Genomic DNA, 16,460 nt, shown 5'->3' with positions numbered 1-16,460 from the left:
GTGAAATGTGGACAGAAGGTAATCTTACCGGAGTCTGTCCTTGAAGCCACGAGGTGTCTGTCCCACAGGGAGGAGCAGTCCTGTACCCAGGATGCCAACAATTGGTGAGGGTACCCCGAGGGAAGGTCAGTAGGAGCAGAACAGAAGCATACTGGGGAGCTCCTGGCCTGCAGAGCAAACAGAACAGCGTGGCAGGGAGGGGAGCAGGAGGCATGAATTGTGGCTGTGCTCCTGGCTCTGCAGCCAGCAGGTGAAGCACATCTCAATTTGGGGAAGCTGGAAGGTAACCCAGAGTGCAGCTGCAGCTCCAGCTGGCACTGCGTGCACGACGTGCTGCTGCTGTCCCAGTGCTGGAGCAAAGCCGGTGCCCAGCTGCTGTGCCAGGCTCAGGGCTGAGGCTCAGGGGCAGCACAGGGGCTCCCTGCTCCCAGCTGTGCTGTTAGAAACCAGGATAAAAATGATTCAGGATCTCGGCTCCCCCTTTAAACATGAATTTGTGCTTTGGGAGTAGATTAATGTGCTCAAGGATTTTTTGTTCCATAGTTTGCTAGAAGTTGTTTGTTACACTGGCTGTATCTGAGGATAGCACACAGGAAAGAAGGGAAGAGGCATGCCTTGACTTCTGATAATCACAATTCCTTCATTTTTAGTGTTCTGCTGTAGCAGTAGGCTTTTCCTTCAGCCAGATAATTTCAGATCAATGTATGGAAGGGGGGAGGTATTCTTAAAAGCCTTTATTTAATAAGAAGAAAACTTAATATAGAAAACTTGATTGAATGAGTTACTGTCTCTGGAGTAAGTCTGGATGCTTTACTGTACTGAAAGCTTGGTGTCACCCCAAATTGTTCATACTTGAATCTCTAAAAATGGGTCAAAAATGCTGAAAATGTTAATCTGTAGCTAAGAATAAAAAGGGAACAGCATTGAGAGTGTTCCTAAGCAGTTCCTTCAGTGCTGATTTAAGGCATAAATTGGAAACTGAACAGCCTACAAAATTGTGTAGTATTTGTGCCTGTACTATTTCCCTTACGAGTGCAACAGTTAGAAAAGGATTTTATACAGGGTTTTTAAATATCTGAAGTTTATGTGTAACAAAATGTTGACCACGGGAAGCAGACATGCTGGATTATATTGGTACAGACTGCTGTATCATATCAGGTTTTCTGCTGTTACATGATGGCATGGACCCAGCACGGACCTGGCAGATGGGCACAGAGTGAATTCCTGAAATAGCCTCGGAGCCCCGGGCACAGCTGGGGGTTCCTTCTCCCAGGCTGTTCAGGTGTGTCAGCACATTGCCTTGCTCTGGGAAAAAATCCCAAACCAAACACAGGGAAAAAACAAACTCCACCCCCCGTGTTGGGAAAGATGCCCTTACACCCCCCAAACTGAACAAAAAAAAAAAAAAAAAAAAAAAAAAAAGCACCACACAATGGGGCACTGCCGTGTTAAACCCCACTGCCCTGCAGCCCTGGGAGCCTTTCCCTGCCTCCCTCCCCGGGTGCCCGCTCCCGGTGTGATGGGGACACTGAACACTGCTCCGGGATGGGGACAATGAACACTGCCCCGGGATGGGGACACCGCCCCGGGATGGGGACACTGAACAGTGCCCCGGGATGGGGACAATGAACACTGCCTCGGGATGGGGACACCGCACACTGCCCCGGGATGGGGACACTGAATACGGCCCCGGGATGGGGACACTGAATACGGCCCCGGGATGGGGACACTGAACAGTGCCCCGGGATGGGGACAATGAACACCGCCCAGGGATTCGGACCCCGCACACCGTCCCCGGTGGGATGCGCTGAGCGGGCCCGGGGGCGGAGGAGCTGCCGCTCGGGGGAGGGGGCAGCGCGGCCCCTGTATCCGCCCCGCCCGGCCGCCGCCCCACAGCCCGCGGGGCCCGGCCCGAGCGCGACCCCCGCAGCCGCCGGGACCTGCCCGGGACCCGCAGCCGGAGGGAGCCCCCGGGACCCGCAGCCTCCGGTACCCGCCCGGGACCCGCAGCCGGAGGGAGCCCCCGGGACCCGCAGCCGCCGGGACCTGCCCGGGACCCGCAGGCGGAGGAGCCCCGAGCCCAGGGAGCCCCGAGCCCAGGGAGCCCGGCCATGGGCAGCGGGCGGGCGCTGTGCGCGCTGCTGGCCGCCGCCCTGCTGGCCGCACACGCCTTCCCCCAGACCAACATCAAGATCAGCCAAGGTGAGTCCCGGCCCGGCGATGGTGCGACAGGGACGGACGGGTGTGTCTCCCGCAGGGCTGGCAGCTGGCTTCCCCCTGCTCCAGAAATCCCTGACTTCCTTTGAAATCAGCTTTCTTCTTCGCCACGGGGACGCGCCAAGGGCAACCCCGGTCCGTCTCCTCGGGATGCCAGAGCTCTGTGGAGTGGCTCTGTTTCCGTGTGTTAGGTGTGGAGTGGCTCTGGTTCCGTGTGTTAGGTGTGGAGTGGCTCTGGTTCCGTGTGTTAGGTGTGGAGTGGCTCTGTTTCTGTGTGTTAGGTGTGGAGTGGCTCTGTTTCCGTGTGTTAGGTGTGGAGTGGCTCTGGTTCCCTGTGGCAGTGTGGAGTGGCTCTGTTTCCGTGTGGCAGGTCGGCTCTTTAGCCTTTGGCAGCCCTGGCCGTGCCCGGGTGCGGTGCAGGAATCGCTGCAGGAGGCAGCACATGGAGGGTGCAGGGTTGTGCCCGTGCAGGGCGGCAGGACAGGCTGAGGGCCGTCAGGGCTCCTCCTTTATTCACACTTACTGCCTGTGAAACAAATACGGGGTTCTCCCTTATTCCCCTTCTTTGCTCCGAGCTGCTGCTGGCTGCTGGATGTCACTTGGGTTTCTCCCAAGTTTTTCCAGTGTCGGTGCGAGTGAGAGTGGCTGCACCAAGTTTGTTTGAACTCTGTTAGGTTTATTGGGGCTGTGAGTGGAAAGGGGCTCCTTAAGTGCTGTTTGGTGAGATCGTGAGAAAAGAGATCGATACAAGCCTGGCTTTCCTGCCAGACGCCTAATCCGTGGGAGCTTTGCCAAAACTAATTAAGGAGTAAAAAACCTCTGTGAGATAAGTTCTACCTGTCAGTGCCAGCTGTAAGAGCGTTGCTGCCGGCTGTAGCCTCACGACTACAAACATACCTGGCAGAGGATTTTCAGCTGAAGCTGTAAAACCAGCTTGGTTTCATTAAAGGATTTCTAAAAGCAAAGCCCTCAGTGTTAGAGGATGTCCCTCCCGATGGACTTCAACTGATGTTTATTATTTTACTTGAACGCTTGTGACATGTGCCTTTAAAGCACTTCAGGGTGTGTAAAGTATTGCCCAGTTACAAGAATCATGTCCACCAGTGAACATGCCATCCCCTGCAGCTCCATACAACCCTCAGACACACTGAGACCAAGGTCCCTCCCCTGATCCCTTCCTTTGAAGGTGGATGCTCAGTGTGACGCTCTTTCATCTGTTAATGAAAAACAAATACTGCAAGTAACATGAAGGTGGCATTGTTTGCCCATGGTGACTACAATGTCAGGGCTTAAGGACTTGCTTCTAAAGCCGTGGGGGAGTTGAGGCATCACACAACAGCCCTGTCTTGGTCCTTGCCACATGCTCCTGCCCTCCAACCCCCTGTTTAAATGCTGATTCTGTGGGTTTGCTCAACAAAGAGGATGTGGTGGGGTGGACCCCTGGCTCAGCTGGCACCTCCAGCTCAGCCACAGGCAGGTCCTGCTGAAGTCATCCTGGGGGTGGGTTCTGGGGGTCCCCTGTCCCAGCCCTGTTGTCTCACCCATCCCCTCTAACTCCCCACAGCTCCAGCAGTTCCTAGCCTGGGTAAAGCCCTGCTGCTGGTCCTCCCCATGGCCTGAGCTGGGGAGAGGTGACTTGGTGTTGGTCCTGAGCCCCAGCTCTGCCAGCTGGGACCTCTGCCCAGCCCTCACTCCCACCACCACAGCCCTCAGATCCTGCTGGAGGGGTTCTCCCCTGGGAAGGACCCAGGCTTGCACAGCACAGGGATCTCCTCAGCTCTTCTCTGTTGACATTAATTTCAGACGAGCTCTTGGGCGTTGACGGACACTCTCCAAACCCAGCTGCTTGCCAAGAGCTGAAGAGGTTCACTTGCCTTTTCAGATGGCAGCATTAGTTTATGGAAGTGCCAAGGGGGGCGTCTCCTAGCACCTCTAAGTTTTGAGGAAAGCTGTCATCTGTTGATGAAATGGAGTTCTTTGATTCTCTGCAACAAGAAGAGCATCTGCTGCCAGCACTGACCTGAGCTGGTGGGCTGCCCAAAACCCTTTGGTGGAGCTGCAGCCCCTCAGGAGTCTTCCTTGCCTGGGCAACTCTTGCCAACCTTGTCCTAGCCTCAGATTCCATATCTCAAACATGCAGATCCCTGGAAGTGAGACAGCATTGATCCTTGGGATGAAGTTTTCGGGAGCAAACCTGCTTTTCACCAGCTGAGGCCAGGGGAACGGTGCAGCTGGTGGTAGGGTTTTTTCCAGGAGCATCCTGAAATGAAGAAAAACCCTTGTGAAGCTGGCTAGGATTTTCTCAATTAATTATTTCTAGCTGAAAACAGGCCAGCTGGGGAAGTGAAACGTTTTTGGCAGAGCAGTGCCAGCTTCTGTAAGATTTTGGTAAGTGATTTTCCTGGTACTTCTACAGTGGGGCTCAGCTAGTAAATATATAAAAAGGCTCCATTTTGGCACTGACACAAATGCAAAGAGCACAAAACTTTATTTCTGATCCCAAATATTTGTTTTCCAGCTTTTCTGAGTTAGTAACAGCTGCTTGATCTGAATCTTATCCTCAGCCAAGTCTGAACATCTATTTTGCTGGTGCTGCTTTAAAACATGGTGCTGCCCTTAAAACTGCTGCATTGTAATTAAAAAAAAAAATTAAAAAAGGGAGAAAGGATTCTTGCCATCATTTTTCACAAGGAATTTGGGGACAGATGGATGAATTGACTTGGGGCTGGCAGGAACCACCATGCTACAGGCACTAGCTGTGCTGATCCTGCCCTGTGTGGAGGAGCTGATGTTTTGCTGGGGTGCTTAAAAGTGAGGATTTGGTCTAAAAAGATCCCAAATGCTTCCGCTGTCACCTTCTAGATCAAAATACCACACACAGCTGCTGGCTTGGGCTGTGAGGTTGTCCTGTAGAGCTGTGAGTAGGCCCCTACACTCACAACATGACATCAGATTTCTTACGGTCTTTCTGCTACAAATATTTCCAATAAAGCGGCTCCTCTAATTGTTCCTGCCTGAAAAACTGGGACCAGTAGTTCTCCTCTGAAGAGACAGCCAAAGCCTCTGATCCTGACCTAACAGAAAAGATGCTAATTAAAAGCTGACCTCCCATATTTTTCTTTTTGGTATATTTAACCTTAAATTCCTCCAGGCACCTCTGGTTCACTGAAGCTCGTCAAATTAATGCTACCTAATGGGAAGCAGTATGGAATAACAAAGAAGGACTGTCTCCATTTCTGACTTGGTTTCAGCTGCTCTGAACAAACATGAGGCAGATTTTCCCTGGCAATTGGGGTGCCCATGAGCCAGGACAGTGGGACGCCCACTGCAATTAGCACTTGGGAGTGAAGGCTCCGTTTGCTGGGGATGCTGCTGGGTTAAGCCCTGTGAATTTTGCCACCACGCTGCCAGAGGTGAGGATTTTGTCAAGGCACTATAATAAAATCCCAGTTGTTGGGCAGCTGGTGGTGCCTTGTCTGGCACAGACCTCTGGACTGTCCTTGGCAGGAAGGAACAGCAACCTCGAGTCTCTGCAAGCCAGGACCAGATCCCAGCCCTGTCCTTAACAGAGGTAAATGCCTCACCTGTGACCTGGTGGTAAAGCTGAAGCCTCATACTGAAGGTTTGACCTTTGTTCTGCTTCGGTTTGGTGGAGACAGGGAGCCCTGGCCAGCATGAGGGGAGCAGGGCTTGACTCCCAGGAATCACATCAGCTTTTGGAGTTCCTGCTCTATTGCTACAGTGAAGGAACCTGCATCTCCTAGGGCTGTTCTTAGGTCTTCCCAGTGCAATTATGGCTGGATGTGAATCAGAGAACTGAACTCTGCATCACCTCTGAGCTGTCTTTATCTTGCCCACTCTCCCCAAAAGCTATTTTGCTCTTCAGCCCGGCAGGCCTTATCTTTTTTCCTCCATAGCCCATAATTAGAGCTGATGAGGACGGCAGAGCCCCTTGAGCCCCTCAAGGGTTTGTTGCTGAAGGGTGCAGAGCCAGTCTCAGCTCCTCTGGAGGGATGGCTGGGGTTCCCAAGGCAGGCTGATGGGGTGACAGCCATACAGAGCTTAGCAGTTGATTTGATCTTGCTAAGGAGGCAAAAAAAGACTCTTTGCATTTGTGGTTTGTCATCTGGGAGGGGGCTGTGGCAGCAGGGACCCCGTGGGCTGGCTGGTGGCTGTTCGCAGAACACTCAGAGATTCTCCATGTGGAAAGAGCTGATGAAAGATGAAATTATCACCCAGAGCTGCCAGCACTGGCACAGGGAAGGATTTGGCTCTATGAATGCTCACACAGCTGCTTTGGATTCACCTGGCCTCTCCTTTTCTTCACACTGTTGCTTCCTTTGCCTCTGCCACATCCCTCGCTGCTGCTGCCAGGGTTTTGCTCTCCCCACCCTCGGGAAAAGCCATTCCCCTGGCCCCTCAGTACTGGAGGCACCACCCTGACCTCTCTGGGCTTGAGCCTGTTACCTGCTTGGATAGTCTGATGGCATCTGACATCTGCCCTCACCCCCTGCACGCCCACCCTGCCCACTGCCCCACTCGCTTCAACAGCAGCACTGACCCCAGACCACAACTCCCTGGGGATGTGGAACTGGCTCAAGGGGAGATGGCAGCTCCCCCTGTTCACAAACTAGCAGCTGACAGAGTTAAGTCTGTGTGCCCCAAGACTTGAGGGTCCCGAGTGCTGTGTCCTTCCCCCACATGCAGGAGCAGAGCAGAGGAGGCTGGAGCACTGTTAATGCCACCGCTGTGTTTACGCAGCGGCAACTACAAAGGCTCCAAAGGACATCCTGCCCCCACAGTGGCCTCTTTTGGGGCAACTTCCCCACTGTGCTGAGAAGGGCCAGGGGCAGAGGAGCAGCTGTGTGTTATCTCTTGGTGGGAGGCAGATAGGCTGGCACCGCTCCCGGCGGCTATTCCTGGGGCTGGCATCCAAAGCCTACGTGCATGGCTGCATCCAGGGACGGGGACAGGGGATGGGCCTTTCCTGGAGGGACGAGGTGCAGGCTGTCCTTGCAGGAGGGGACAACACGGCCATAACCCCGCAGCCCTGGCTGTCAGCTCCATCCCAGCACAGTGGCTCCAGTGGTGCTGATAGAGCTGAGAGGATAAACCCTTATCTCGGTTTTCCCAGTAGCAAATGTCAGTGCCTTTATTTTAAGCATCCTCTACTTAATGATGTCAAGCTAGCTTGGAATGTCCCTCTGATTTAGACACATGCTGAAACTGAGAAACCTGCAACTTTAAAACGTGATTTACCCTTTGCAAACTTTTGCACAGCTCCTGCAGCAGTTGGGTTTTCCCTGTGCTTGTTTGGAGGTTATTTGTCTGGGTGAGGTGGGAGAGCAGGGCTGGGCACTGCTGCCTCCACCACTTGCTTGGCTTCCTGGCCGAGCTGTGTCACCATCAGCTGCTGGATGTCCTCTGCTCTGCCCCCAGCCATGCCTGAGCCCGTCCACGCCTACTCCTGCCCACTCTTCTGGACAGAGTACGAGGGCCACTGCTACCGGTACTTCCCCATCAACAAAACCTGGGCTGAGGCCGACCTCTACTGCGCCGAGTTCTCCATTGGCATCAGATCAGCCAAGCTGGCCTCCATCCACAGGTGAGGGCTGCAGAAACCTGTCATCCCCTGCTGACACAGCCCGGGGAGGAAGGAAACTGGGGACAAAGTCCCATTCCCACATCACAGCCTCTGTGTCAGCTGCAGGCTCATGTCCCAGCCACACGCCCCTCTGCAGCAGTGTTCCAGTCAAGGCTGATGCACAGGTCACACCAAAGCAACAGAGAAAATAAATGCCTTTTCCTGGACTGGCAGGAAAGCTGGCATAGTAATCCCTAAATTTCCCCAGACTGTGTTTTTTACTCTTGAAAAAGGGATAGAAGTACAAGATGATTACAGAGGCTTTCCCCGCAGCTCTCACAACACTACACTCCTCTTGCACAGACCCAGAGAAGTAACCAACAGCAGGAAGAGGCTGCTGTGGTGGGGTGAATGCTCAGGGACAGCCTGTCCATTTGCTGACACATCCCCTTGATTGCCCTGAATTGCTCTGTTTTGCCAGCTGGGAAGAAAACGTCTTTGTGTACGACCTGGTGAACAGCCGTGTGCCCGGCATCCCCACTGACATCTGGACTGGGCTCAACGACCTACGGCAGGTGGGACCTCCCTGGGGGAAATGCCTTTGGAAAACTCACCTCCCTGTGCTTTCCTCCTGGAAAGCCACTTGCTTTTCTTCTTTGCCCCTTACATCCCCTTCAATCCAATCAGGAGGTGCCATAGGGCCCGTGGTGCAGCACGTAGAGAAACTTGTTATTTCACCCATTCCAGTCTGCTTATAAAAGATAAGTGTTACTAGAATTAATCAATAATCACTCATACCACATTTTATTGCTGGATTAATAGAAAGGGTATTGTACTGCTGGTCCAAGGAGAGCAAATAAACTGAAAAGGTATTCAGTGTCAAAAATCACCAAGTTCCATTGCTCTGCTGTGATACTCTGTGACTTTTGAAAGCTGACATGTTGGAAATATATTGTCTAATATGTTAGAGAAAAAAATAGAGACCATCAGGAGAACAGTCTCATATCAGCGTATCTTATGTAGATACTGGAAAAGGAATGGAAAATGAAAAGGAAAAGGAATGCAGAACTGGGTGGGGATGTTAAAAAAATATATACATTTACTTTCTGGGCTTCCCCTAGGGAAACACTGCGAAACCTGGGGCTGTTCTTGGCATTCCAGTTGTAAAACCCAAATGTGCTGTTTGGACTTTGCTGAGTTGTGTTTGTGTCCCTGGGCTGTGTGGCACTGGGGATGGGACTGGGATCTGTTGAGGGGTGACAGTCTCTCCCCATGTCCCTGGGCTGTGTTTCACTGGGGGTGGGGACTACATGGAACTGGGCCTCCACCCTCTGCAGTCACAGCTCTGTGGTGACAGCCTTTCTCCTCTTGCCTTGTCTCAGGAGGGTCACTTTGAGTGGACAGATGGCTCCTCCTATGACTACCACTACTGGGATGGCAGCCAGCCTGATGATGGGATCCACTCCATCCCGGAGGAGGAGGACTGTGTGCAGATCTGGTACAGACAGAGCAGTGGTGAGTGCCCGGGGCACCTTCAGTGTTATTTGTGTGTCAGTAAATTCAATCCACCGTGGCTCCTGCTTTTCTGAAGAGGTTGCTGGCAGGCAGAGGACCTGCATTTTAATTTTTTAGTATTATTTCCTTTCCTTTCTTTACAGTGAAAAGGTGTTTTCCCATGGGTATGCATTCATACCTCATCTTCCCTCTGCTCCCAGCCCGTCTCCCTCTCCCATGGTAGCAGCAGGACAGGAGCATCAGCTGCCTTGAAGAAGTACCAAATTTAGTCAAATTTTCCCATTTCCCCTCCCATATGGGAAACCTGTGGAAACACTCACTGGTTTGCCATCTTTTCTCTCCCATGCTTGGGCTAGGACATCTTGCTGAAGTGGAACAAGACTCTGCCTGTGCAAAAACCCCATTTCACACCCTCACTGCTGGTGACACCAGCCAGGTGTGTCCAGGCCCCCCGGATGTACCTAAATGTCCTGTTTGCCCATGGGCAGCCCATGGATAACTTTGGGGGAGCAGGACTGTGTTTGCAGCTGCCCCTCCACTACCAAGTCCAAGCTGGGACCTGGCCTCCCTCTCACATCCCCTGACCAGGGTGCTGGGAGGAAGCACGACTGTGAATGGCACAAGTGGGGGACATCCAGGCAAAGCCTCTCACAGTGGCAGCACCTCCTGCTCCCAAGGGCAGTGCATGTTCCCTGCTTTTGCCTTTTTTCAGCTAATGCCTTGTGTTTTTTGTAGCACTGCGCTCCTGGAACGACAACGCCTGCGGCAGAGCCTTCCCCTTCGTCTGCAAGATCCCCTCTCTGGCCCTGGACTGAGGCTGCTGGGGCTGCCCACACCCCTTCAGTCTGGGTCACCTCTCCAGCTGTGCCAGGGAAGAGCAGTCAGGACGTGGCAGGGGTTGGCAGAGCCGTGGAGCTGCTTGGACCCCCAGCCAGTCCCTGGCTGCAGAATCCCTCCTGGGAGTATTGTGGGGATGAACCTGGCACCCAGCAGTGACAGAGGCTCCATCCAACAGCAAAGGAGCCCCCAGGCCAGAGTCTGCCTTTGGATTTCAGGTCAACTCTCACAGTATGTTAGAGGAAACCCATGATTTTACCAATACACCAAACTGTTAGCACCCAAAAATAGCCGTGTGTAGGAAATGCTTTTGCCTGTTGATCTGCAAAGAGTGGAGGAAAAGTGTTATTTTCTGTTAACTTATGCAAAATGCCTCCTGTCCAGGTTATTTTTCTCTCTGCTGAAATAAACTGCAAACAGCAGGTGGAGGCTCCACTGTCTTTCTTGCACTGGAGTAGCAGTGATTCCCTGGGGACTTGGGGTTTCATGGGAAAGAAGTTGTTTTTTCCCCAGCCCACTCTGTATTACAGAGGTGTGTTGTGGGGAAGCAGCTGCCTAGCAAAGCCTTATTTTATTGACCCTGACTGTTTTTGGGGTGGTGGGACAGCCTGTGTGCTCAGCCTGCCCTTCAGCTGGCCCCCAGCAAACACAGAGGAGCTGTGAGGAGCTCAGCAGCATCCCTGAGCAGGCAGGGCTGGCCCTGGCCTCCCAGGACTGGAGCAGCTGGAGGGCAGGTGAGGGGCTGACACACACCAGCTGGGGCTCAGCCCATCCTCACAGCACAGTCCTGGCTGCAGGGAGCTTGCAGTGTTTGCTTGCTGCTTCCTAGTGGCATGATGTTTTCTCCCTAAGTCTTTGCTGATGTCCTCTGCTGCACTGGCACCACAGAAATACTTCTGTCTCGCAGGTAAGTAATCTTTTGGGGAGGTTTGTGTGCTTGTGGCAGCTGTCGTTGTCCTGTTTGAACTGCTCAGTGTGGAGATGGGACACTCCTCCTGGACGAGGGTGGATTTGCAGGGTTTGGGTGTAAGGGGGGGCTGTGCTGGTGCAAGGACCCAAGGGAAAGGCAGCACTCTGGAGGGAAAAGCAGGCTTCTCTGGATGTGTTTTCTTGAGGCTTTTGTTTCACCTAAAAACAATAAATTATGTACGGGTGAGAACAGTCCGTAAAGAAACCAGCTATTTGAAAAGCAAGCTCTTGGATGCAGCAAGCTGGATAAAGTCGATGTGGTCTGTGGCAGAAAAGGTTTGAAGAGCCAGGTGTGGTGCAGGATGTGTCTGATGAGCTCCTGATTCTGGGCACTAGTTCTGTGTCCCTGTCCCTGTGGTGGGGCTCAGGCACAGCCCAGGAGAGGGGACAGCCCAGCGCAGTGTCCCCTCGGGCTGGCCGTGCCCCAGCCGGTCCCACTGGCACGTTGGGGCTGGATGGTTTGGAGCCACCCCTCTGGGGGATGCTGCACGGTGCCAAGCTCGGCTCCAGCCTTCCCCTCCCAGGGTCTTCCCTCTGCTCCTCCGTGTCTGCTGTTCAGAGGAGCTGGCAGTCCATCCCGGCTGGGGACTGGTATGCCTCGAGCCAAACAACTGTCTTTTTTCCCTGCAAGAGGTATGAGATGTTTCAAAAGAAAGGTTAAAACCTTTTCCCTTGGGAAAGCGTTTGAAGACCTGGGCCCTACTGTGGTTAAAAATATTGCTAATGGGGAGCCCAATGAAAGCTGTCACCTTCAATTAACATCTTCATTTCCAGGTAAAAAGAACTGAACATGCATGACCTGAAAGTCAGGACCAAAGTTAATAGGGGCTTTGTTTCCCAACCCCCCAGTCTTCTTCCTTTGGCTCCAGGGTCCTTACTTAAAAATCAACCCTCTGTCCTTGCCAGTGTCTTCTGTTTCACAGTAATCAAATCAAATTCAGAAAACAACAGGAGTTTTCACCTCCTAAATGAACTTCTAGTGGATCTGGCTTGATGAAAGATGGGCTATGCCCTTTCTCTCAGCATGGACAGTTCCAGACTGCACGGCCTGGAGCAGCTCCAGATTCCAGGCTGTACTGCTTTATTTTCCTGTTCTTGTCCCAGAGCCCCTCACTCCCTTGTTATCTCGATTTTCTCCCTTCTGGCTCACTCTGTGGTGCAGGCAATGGGAAACTTGGCAGCAGCAGGACTCTCTGACACCACTTCTGCACAAGTGACTGATTCCCAAGGGTCTTTTTATGACACTGATTTTCTTGGGGGTTGAACACCTTCTTGTGCAATGCAGGAAAGCTGCAGTAAGTGTGAACAGTGTGTGATGTAGCTTGAGAGTGAACCAGAATAGTCTTTACCCTCCTGTATCCTATTTCTGAGCTGTAAAGGCACTATTGGCACTATATCTGGCATGGCAGTGGGGAGAGATGGGCCTGCCTGCACCTCTGACCTGTTGATTCCTTTTATTCCTACTTTGAATGTTTCCTGAGATGTGCTGTGGGATGCTGTGGGATGGGAGATGGATGTCACAGCTTACAGGAACTCTGGTGCTGCCCTGGCATAGCCCAGTGAGGATTTTCCTCCCCAGTGGTTATCTTGATTGCTCCAGTGCCCAGCTGGGCTGTCCTTTCCTCTATTAATTCAGTTAAGATTTTTTTCTCCCATAAAAGACTGGGAGAATAAGGGCTGCACGGCTGAATGGTGAGCTTTTTCTTGTGCATTTCCCTTGGATTTAATTGCCGCTGAGCAGTGGCTCAGCTCCTGCCCTGAGGGCAGGATGCTGCAGAGTGGTCCCCTTTGACAGAGAACAAGAATACCTTGGAACCAAAAACCATGCTTTGAGCAGCTCAGAGAGCACATCAGGGACTGGCTGCAACAGTGAGCCCCATCACCAAAAAAAGCCCAGGCCACCAACCCCTATGATAAATGGTGTTACCTATCTGTGCAATGGGGTTAGTGTTAAATCCCACAGCTTTAGTGCATCCCAAGTGTCTGCAGCAAGGAGAGATGGAGCAGTGGGGCACAGGGAAGGTGAGTAGGATTCAGCCCCATGCTGTGTGGGTCCCAGTGGATCTTGGCTTAACTGAGATGCTCCTGCTGTTCTGCAGGAGGGCTTTCCCATCCCAGCTCATGCCACCTGCTCCCTGCTGCTGCCAGGGGATGAGTGGGACAGTGGGAACCGGTGGGTTCCACAAACCTGCTGGGAAATGGATCTCCTCCTGGGCAGCCCAAGGGCTCAGCTGCAGCAGCTATGCCTCCTGAAAGAGGCATGAATCAGGCTGGATTTATACACCCTGGGAGCTGCTGGGATGTAATGGCACCTGAACCAATTGCAAAAGCTCAGTGAAAATTCCAGCAGCACCAGTTCCCCTCGGAGGGACTGCCAGGGGCTCCTCCAGGCTGGGGGCCCTGGGGTGGGGCTGGCTCAGCACAGGAGCTCTCTCATGCCAGGGCCCACTGTGCTTTTGACCGTTCCCTTTTGGTACCCCAAAAGTCTCCTCCTTTTGGTGGGGAGAGCTGGCTGAGGGTCAGCACCCCTGTCCCTGTTTGCCACAGGCTCTGCAGCACGGCCACCTAAAAAGGGTGGGTATGTTTTTCATTGACCACTTTTGCTTTGCTGGGGCTCAGTAACTCAGCTGGAAACTTTCATTGCTGGGTGCAAATTGCCAGAGCTACCACTGATCAGAGGTAAAGCCCAGATCTGAAGAAGGGAACACAATTCCCACTGCAGTCCCTGCTCAGAGAGCTGGCCAGCCCTGAAGGACACAGAGCCGAAGCACAGGTGACATGACAGAGGTTCCACAGCTGGCACTGTGCATTGCACTGCCTGGAGCTGGTCAGAGAGGACAGGGCTGCTCTGGGCTGATGCTGAAAGAGCTGCTGCTGCTCAGCAATCCTGGCTGCTATCCCGAAGTGAGGCCCTGGGCACCACACTCCTGCTGTGCTGGCAAAATGTGGCTGTATTTGGGAATCTACCAAAAACGTCTAGTCCAGCTCTCAGGGTTACCATGGCAACTAGATATTTGCTCATTTGTATTTCTTGAAAATTATACTGGGCTGCTGATTGCCTCGTTTGTGAAGCTCTTTGTCAGGACACCAACAGATCCCTGTTTGTCAAGGGCTGGGAGGGAGCGTGTGGTGCTGCTGGTGAGCAGATTTCTGAATGGGAACTCTGCTGGAGTGTGGGTGCCTTGTGACAGCATCCCTCCCTCAGACACCCAGGAACACACCCCTGGCCTAGGGAGAGGCTTGCTCTGCTCATCCCCTGACATCCATTAGTACTTGTGCTGTTGTTGGGGTTAACATAAAATCCCAGTGACTTGTCATGGGATACCACACTCGGGATGGGATGGGAGAAGGCTTGACAGGAAGCTGTCTTCTTGCATGGAAAGGATTCAAATAAAATATCCTCTTCTGGTGAATTTTTGGGGCAGGACTGGAGAGTTTGTGGCTTTGGGTGAGTGGAGTGAGGTGATGATGAAGGATACTGCAGTTCTTGCAGTATCTTCCTGGTTTTAGGAAACAGCCATACAAGACACAAAAGGTCTGTCAGGGTGGGATTTTTAACCCTAAAATGCAAGTGCAGGATCTCACTGCTCATGTTGTCTGGCAGCTGTGGCCACCACATTTTCTCTCCCATTACTTTCTCTATTTTTCTGGTTTAAACTGGGCAACCCCCAAAAAGCTGCTGTTTTGTTTGAAGAGTTCAGTGTAGTGAATGACCCATTTTTCTTCTTGGATGAGTCATGGATCCTACTTTGAAAGCTCTCATTATTAATATGCTATTTGAGGGATATATCTGAATTTTCCAACAGTGGCAGGAGCCTTGTCTGTGCTCACCAAGGAACCCTCACAATGAATGGCATATGCCAAATGGCTTCATGCAAAAGGTTTAGTGTCTATGTACTTTTAAAGGATATTGCTTTCATGCTTAACACTTTTTCCATATTAGAAATGTGTTGAAATTCTTCTCATAAGCAGGAGAAGGGGATCCCTTCCCAGATGGTGCTTCTCACAAAAGAGAGCAGAAGAGGAGAAGGGAGGTATTTTTAGATGTGCAGAATGGTCACAGAGTGGGGCTGGAGCTCAGGGATCTGCATCCCACCTGCATCTTCGGGGTATCCCAAAGCCCTGCCCTTTGCTTCTTGCACAGACCTCACTGAAGTGTTGGCAAAAGGAACCCTTGTGGCAGAGGCCCCCCTTGTGACGGGAAATGCTGAGTCCAACAAGCAGAGAACAGTGTCAAGTGATTGTAGGAGGAGGCCAAATGAACCATTAGGGCTGTCTGAACCCCACCTCAGGTGGAGCCAATATGACCTTTAAAAAAATTATATCTTTATTTATGAGCTATCTTTCCTCTAGTATTTGCGGAGGTCCTGCCTCCAAAAGGTCACCCAAAGTGTGGCTTCCCCTTGCTGTGAAGCTGCAGCCCCGCGGCAGCCGCCCGGGGACAAGAGAAGGTCCCTCCGGGAGTGTCCTGCAGGCAGGGAGCGCTCCCAGCGGCACAGCGGGGACAGCGGGCACAGCGGGCACATGGTGTAAAGCCAACGTTTGAACAGACATTAAAAAAAAAAAAAAAAAAAAAAAAAAAAAAAAAAAAAAATCCTGGGGAGATTATCAAGTGAAAGTGTGCCAGGTATTTTTTGATGCAGATGTGATCCATTTGTATGTGATGTCTCTGATAGTGATGTAAGTTGGTTTCCCAAATATAAGGCTCTCAATAATTCAGTTTTCTGGTATTCAAAAATAAATGTCAAGGATGCTGCACTGAAAGGAGAAATGGGAGCATGGGATGGGGACCTGCTCTGAGGTAATGGCCCATCGCTGAGAATAAGAATGTTAAAGTGGTGCAATTCAGGCTGTTTTCCTTGCCTCTGCCCAAATCAACAGCAGTGAGTCATCACGGCAGACGGCATCAGCTGCCACGGTGCTCACAGCGCCTCAGCGTGCAGGCTGCCAAAACCTGCTGCTCTCCTCTGCTGCTGACAGGAGTGGGGCTGATCCCAGCCACCCTCAGCACTAAAACAATGATCACTCCATGGGAACGTGGTTTCAGAAGGCAGACACCCTGCGTTTCGTTTTCAGTAGCAAAGGAAGCAGTGCCCTGCTCCTGTGCTGGGCTGGGAGGCTGCAGAAGGGTCTGTCCGGGTGGATCTGTGGAAGAGGAGCCACGAGATGGGTGTCCCAGTGCTCCTGCCTGGCCAGTCCCACAAGGCAGTACCTGAGGGTCTGAGGGCTGTGGAAGTTGCTGTTACCAAAACCTGCAAGAGGAAGCAAAGCAAAGGTCTGCACCACCTGCACCCTGGCCACGCCCGTGCCAGCACAGCTGTGCCAGAGCCTCCCCGTG

General features: G+C 52.4%; 1 protein-coding gene across 1 annotated transcript; it reads left to right on the top strand.

Annotated features, from left to right (window-relative positions):
- Window positions 1-2,111: 2,111 nt before the first annotated feature.
- CLEC19A (C-type lectin domain containing 19A) lies at window positions 2,112-10,575 on the top strand. Its single transcript, XM_066329606.1, has 5 exons — window positions 2,112-2,202; window positions 7,657-7,822; window positions 8,283-8,376; window positions 9,184-9,316; window positions 10,052-10,575. The coding sequence occupies exons 1-5, from the start codon at window positions 2,112-2,114 to the stop codon at window positions 10,129-10,131; spliced, it is 564 nt and encodes a 187-aa protein (XP_066185703.1). The 3' UTR covers window positions 10,132-10,575.
- The last annotated feature ends 5,885 nt before the right edge of the window (window positions 10,576-16,460 follow it).

The sequence above is a fragment of the Sylvia atricapilla genome, chromosome 15 (genome assembly GCF_009819655.1).
Source record: "Sylvia atricapilla isolate bSylAtr1 chromosome 15, bSylAtr1.pri, whole genome shotgun sequence".
NCBI classification, from domain to species: domain Eukaryota; kingdom Metazoa; phylum Chordata; class Aves; order Passeriformes; family Sylviidae; genus Sylvia; species Sylvia atricapilla.
Note: the sequence above shows the minus strand (reverse complement) of the source record. Positions and strands in the feature narration are given on the sequence as shown.

Coding starts and splice junctions, on each gene's coding strand:
- CLEC19A (XM_066329606.1), top strand. CDS start 2,112: ATGGGCAGCGGGCGGGCGCTGTGCGCGCTGCTGGCCGCCGCCCTGCTG. Junction 7,823..8,282: donor AAGCTGGCCTCCATCCACAG/GTGAGGGCTGCA, acceptor CTGTTTTGCCAG/CTGGGAAGAAAACGTCTTTG. Junction 8,377..9,183: donor GGCTCAACGACCTACGGCAG/GTGGGACCTCCC, acceptor GCCTTGTCTCAG/GAGGGTCACTTTGAGTGGAC.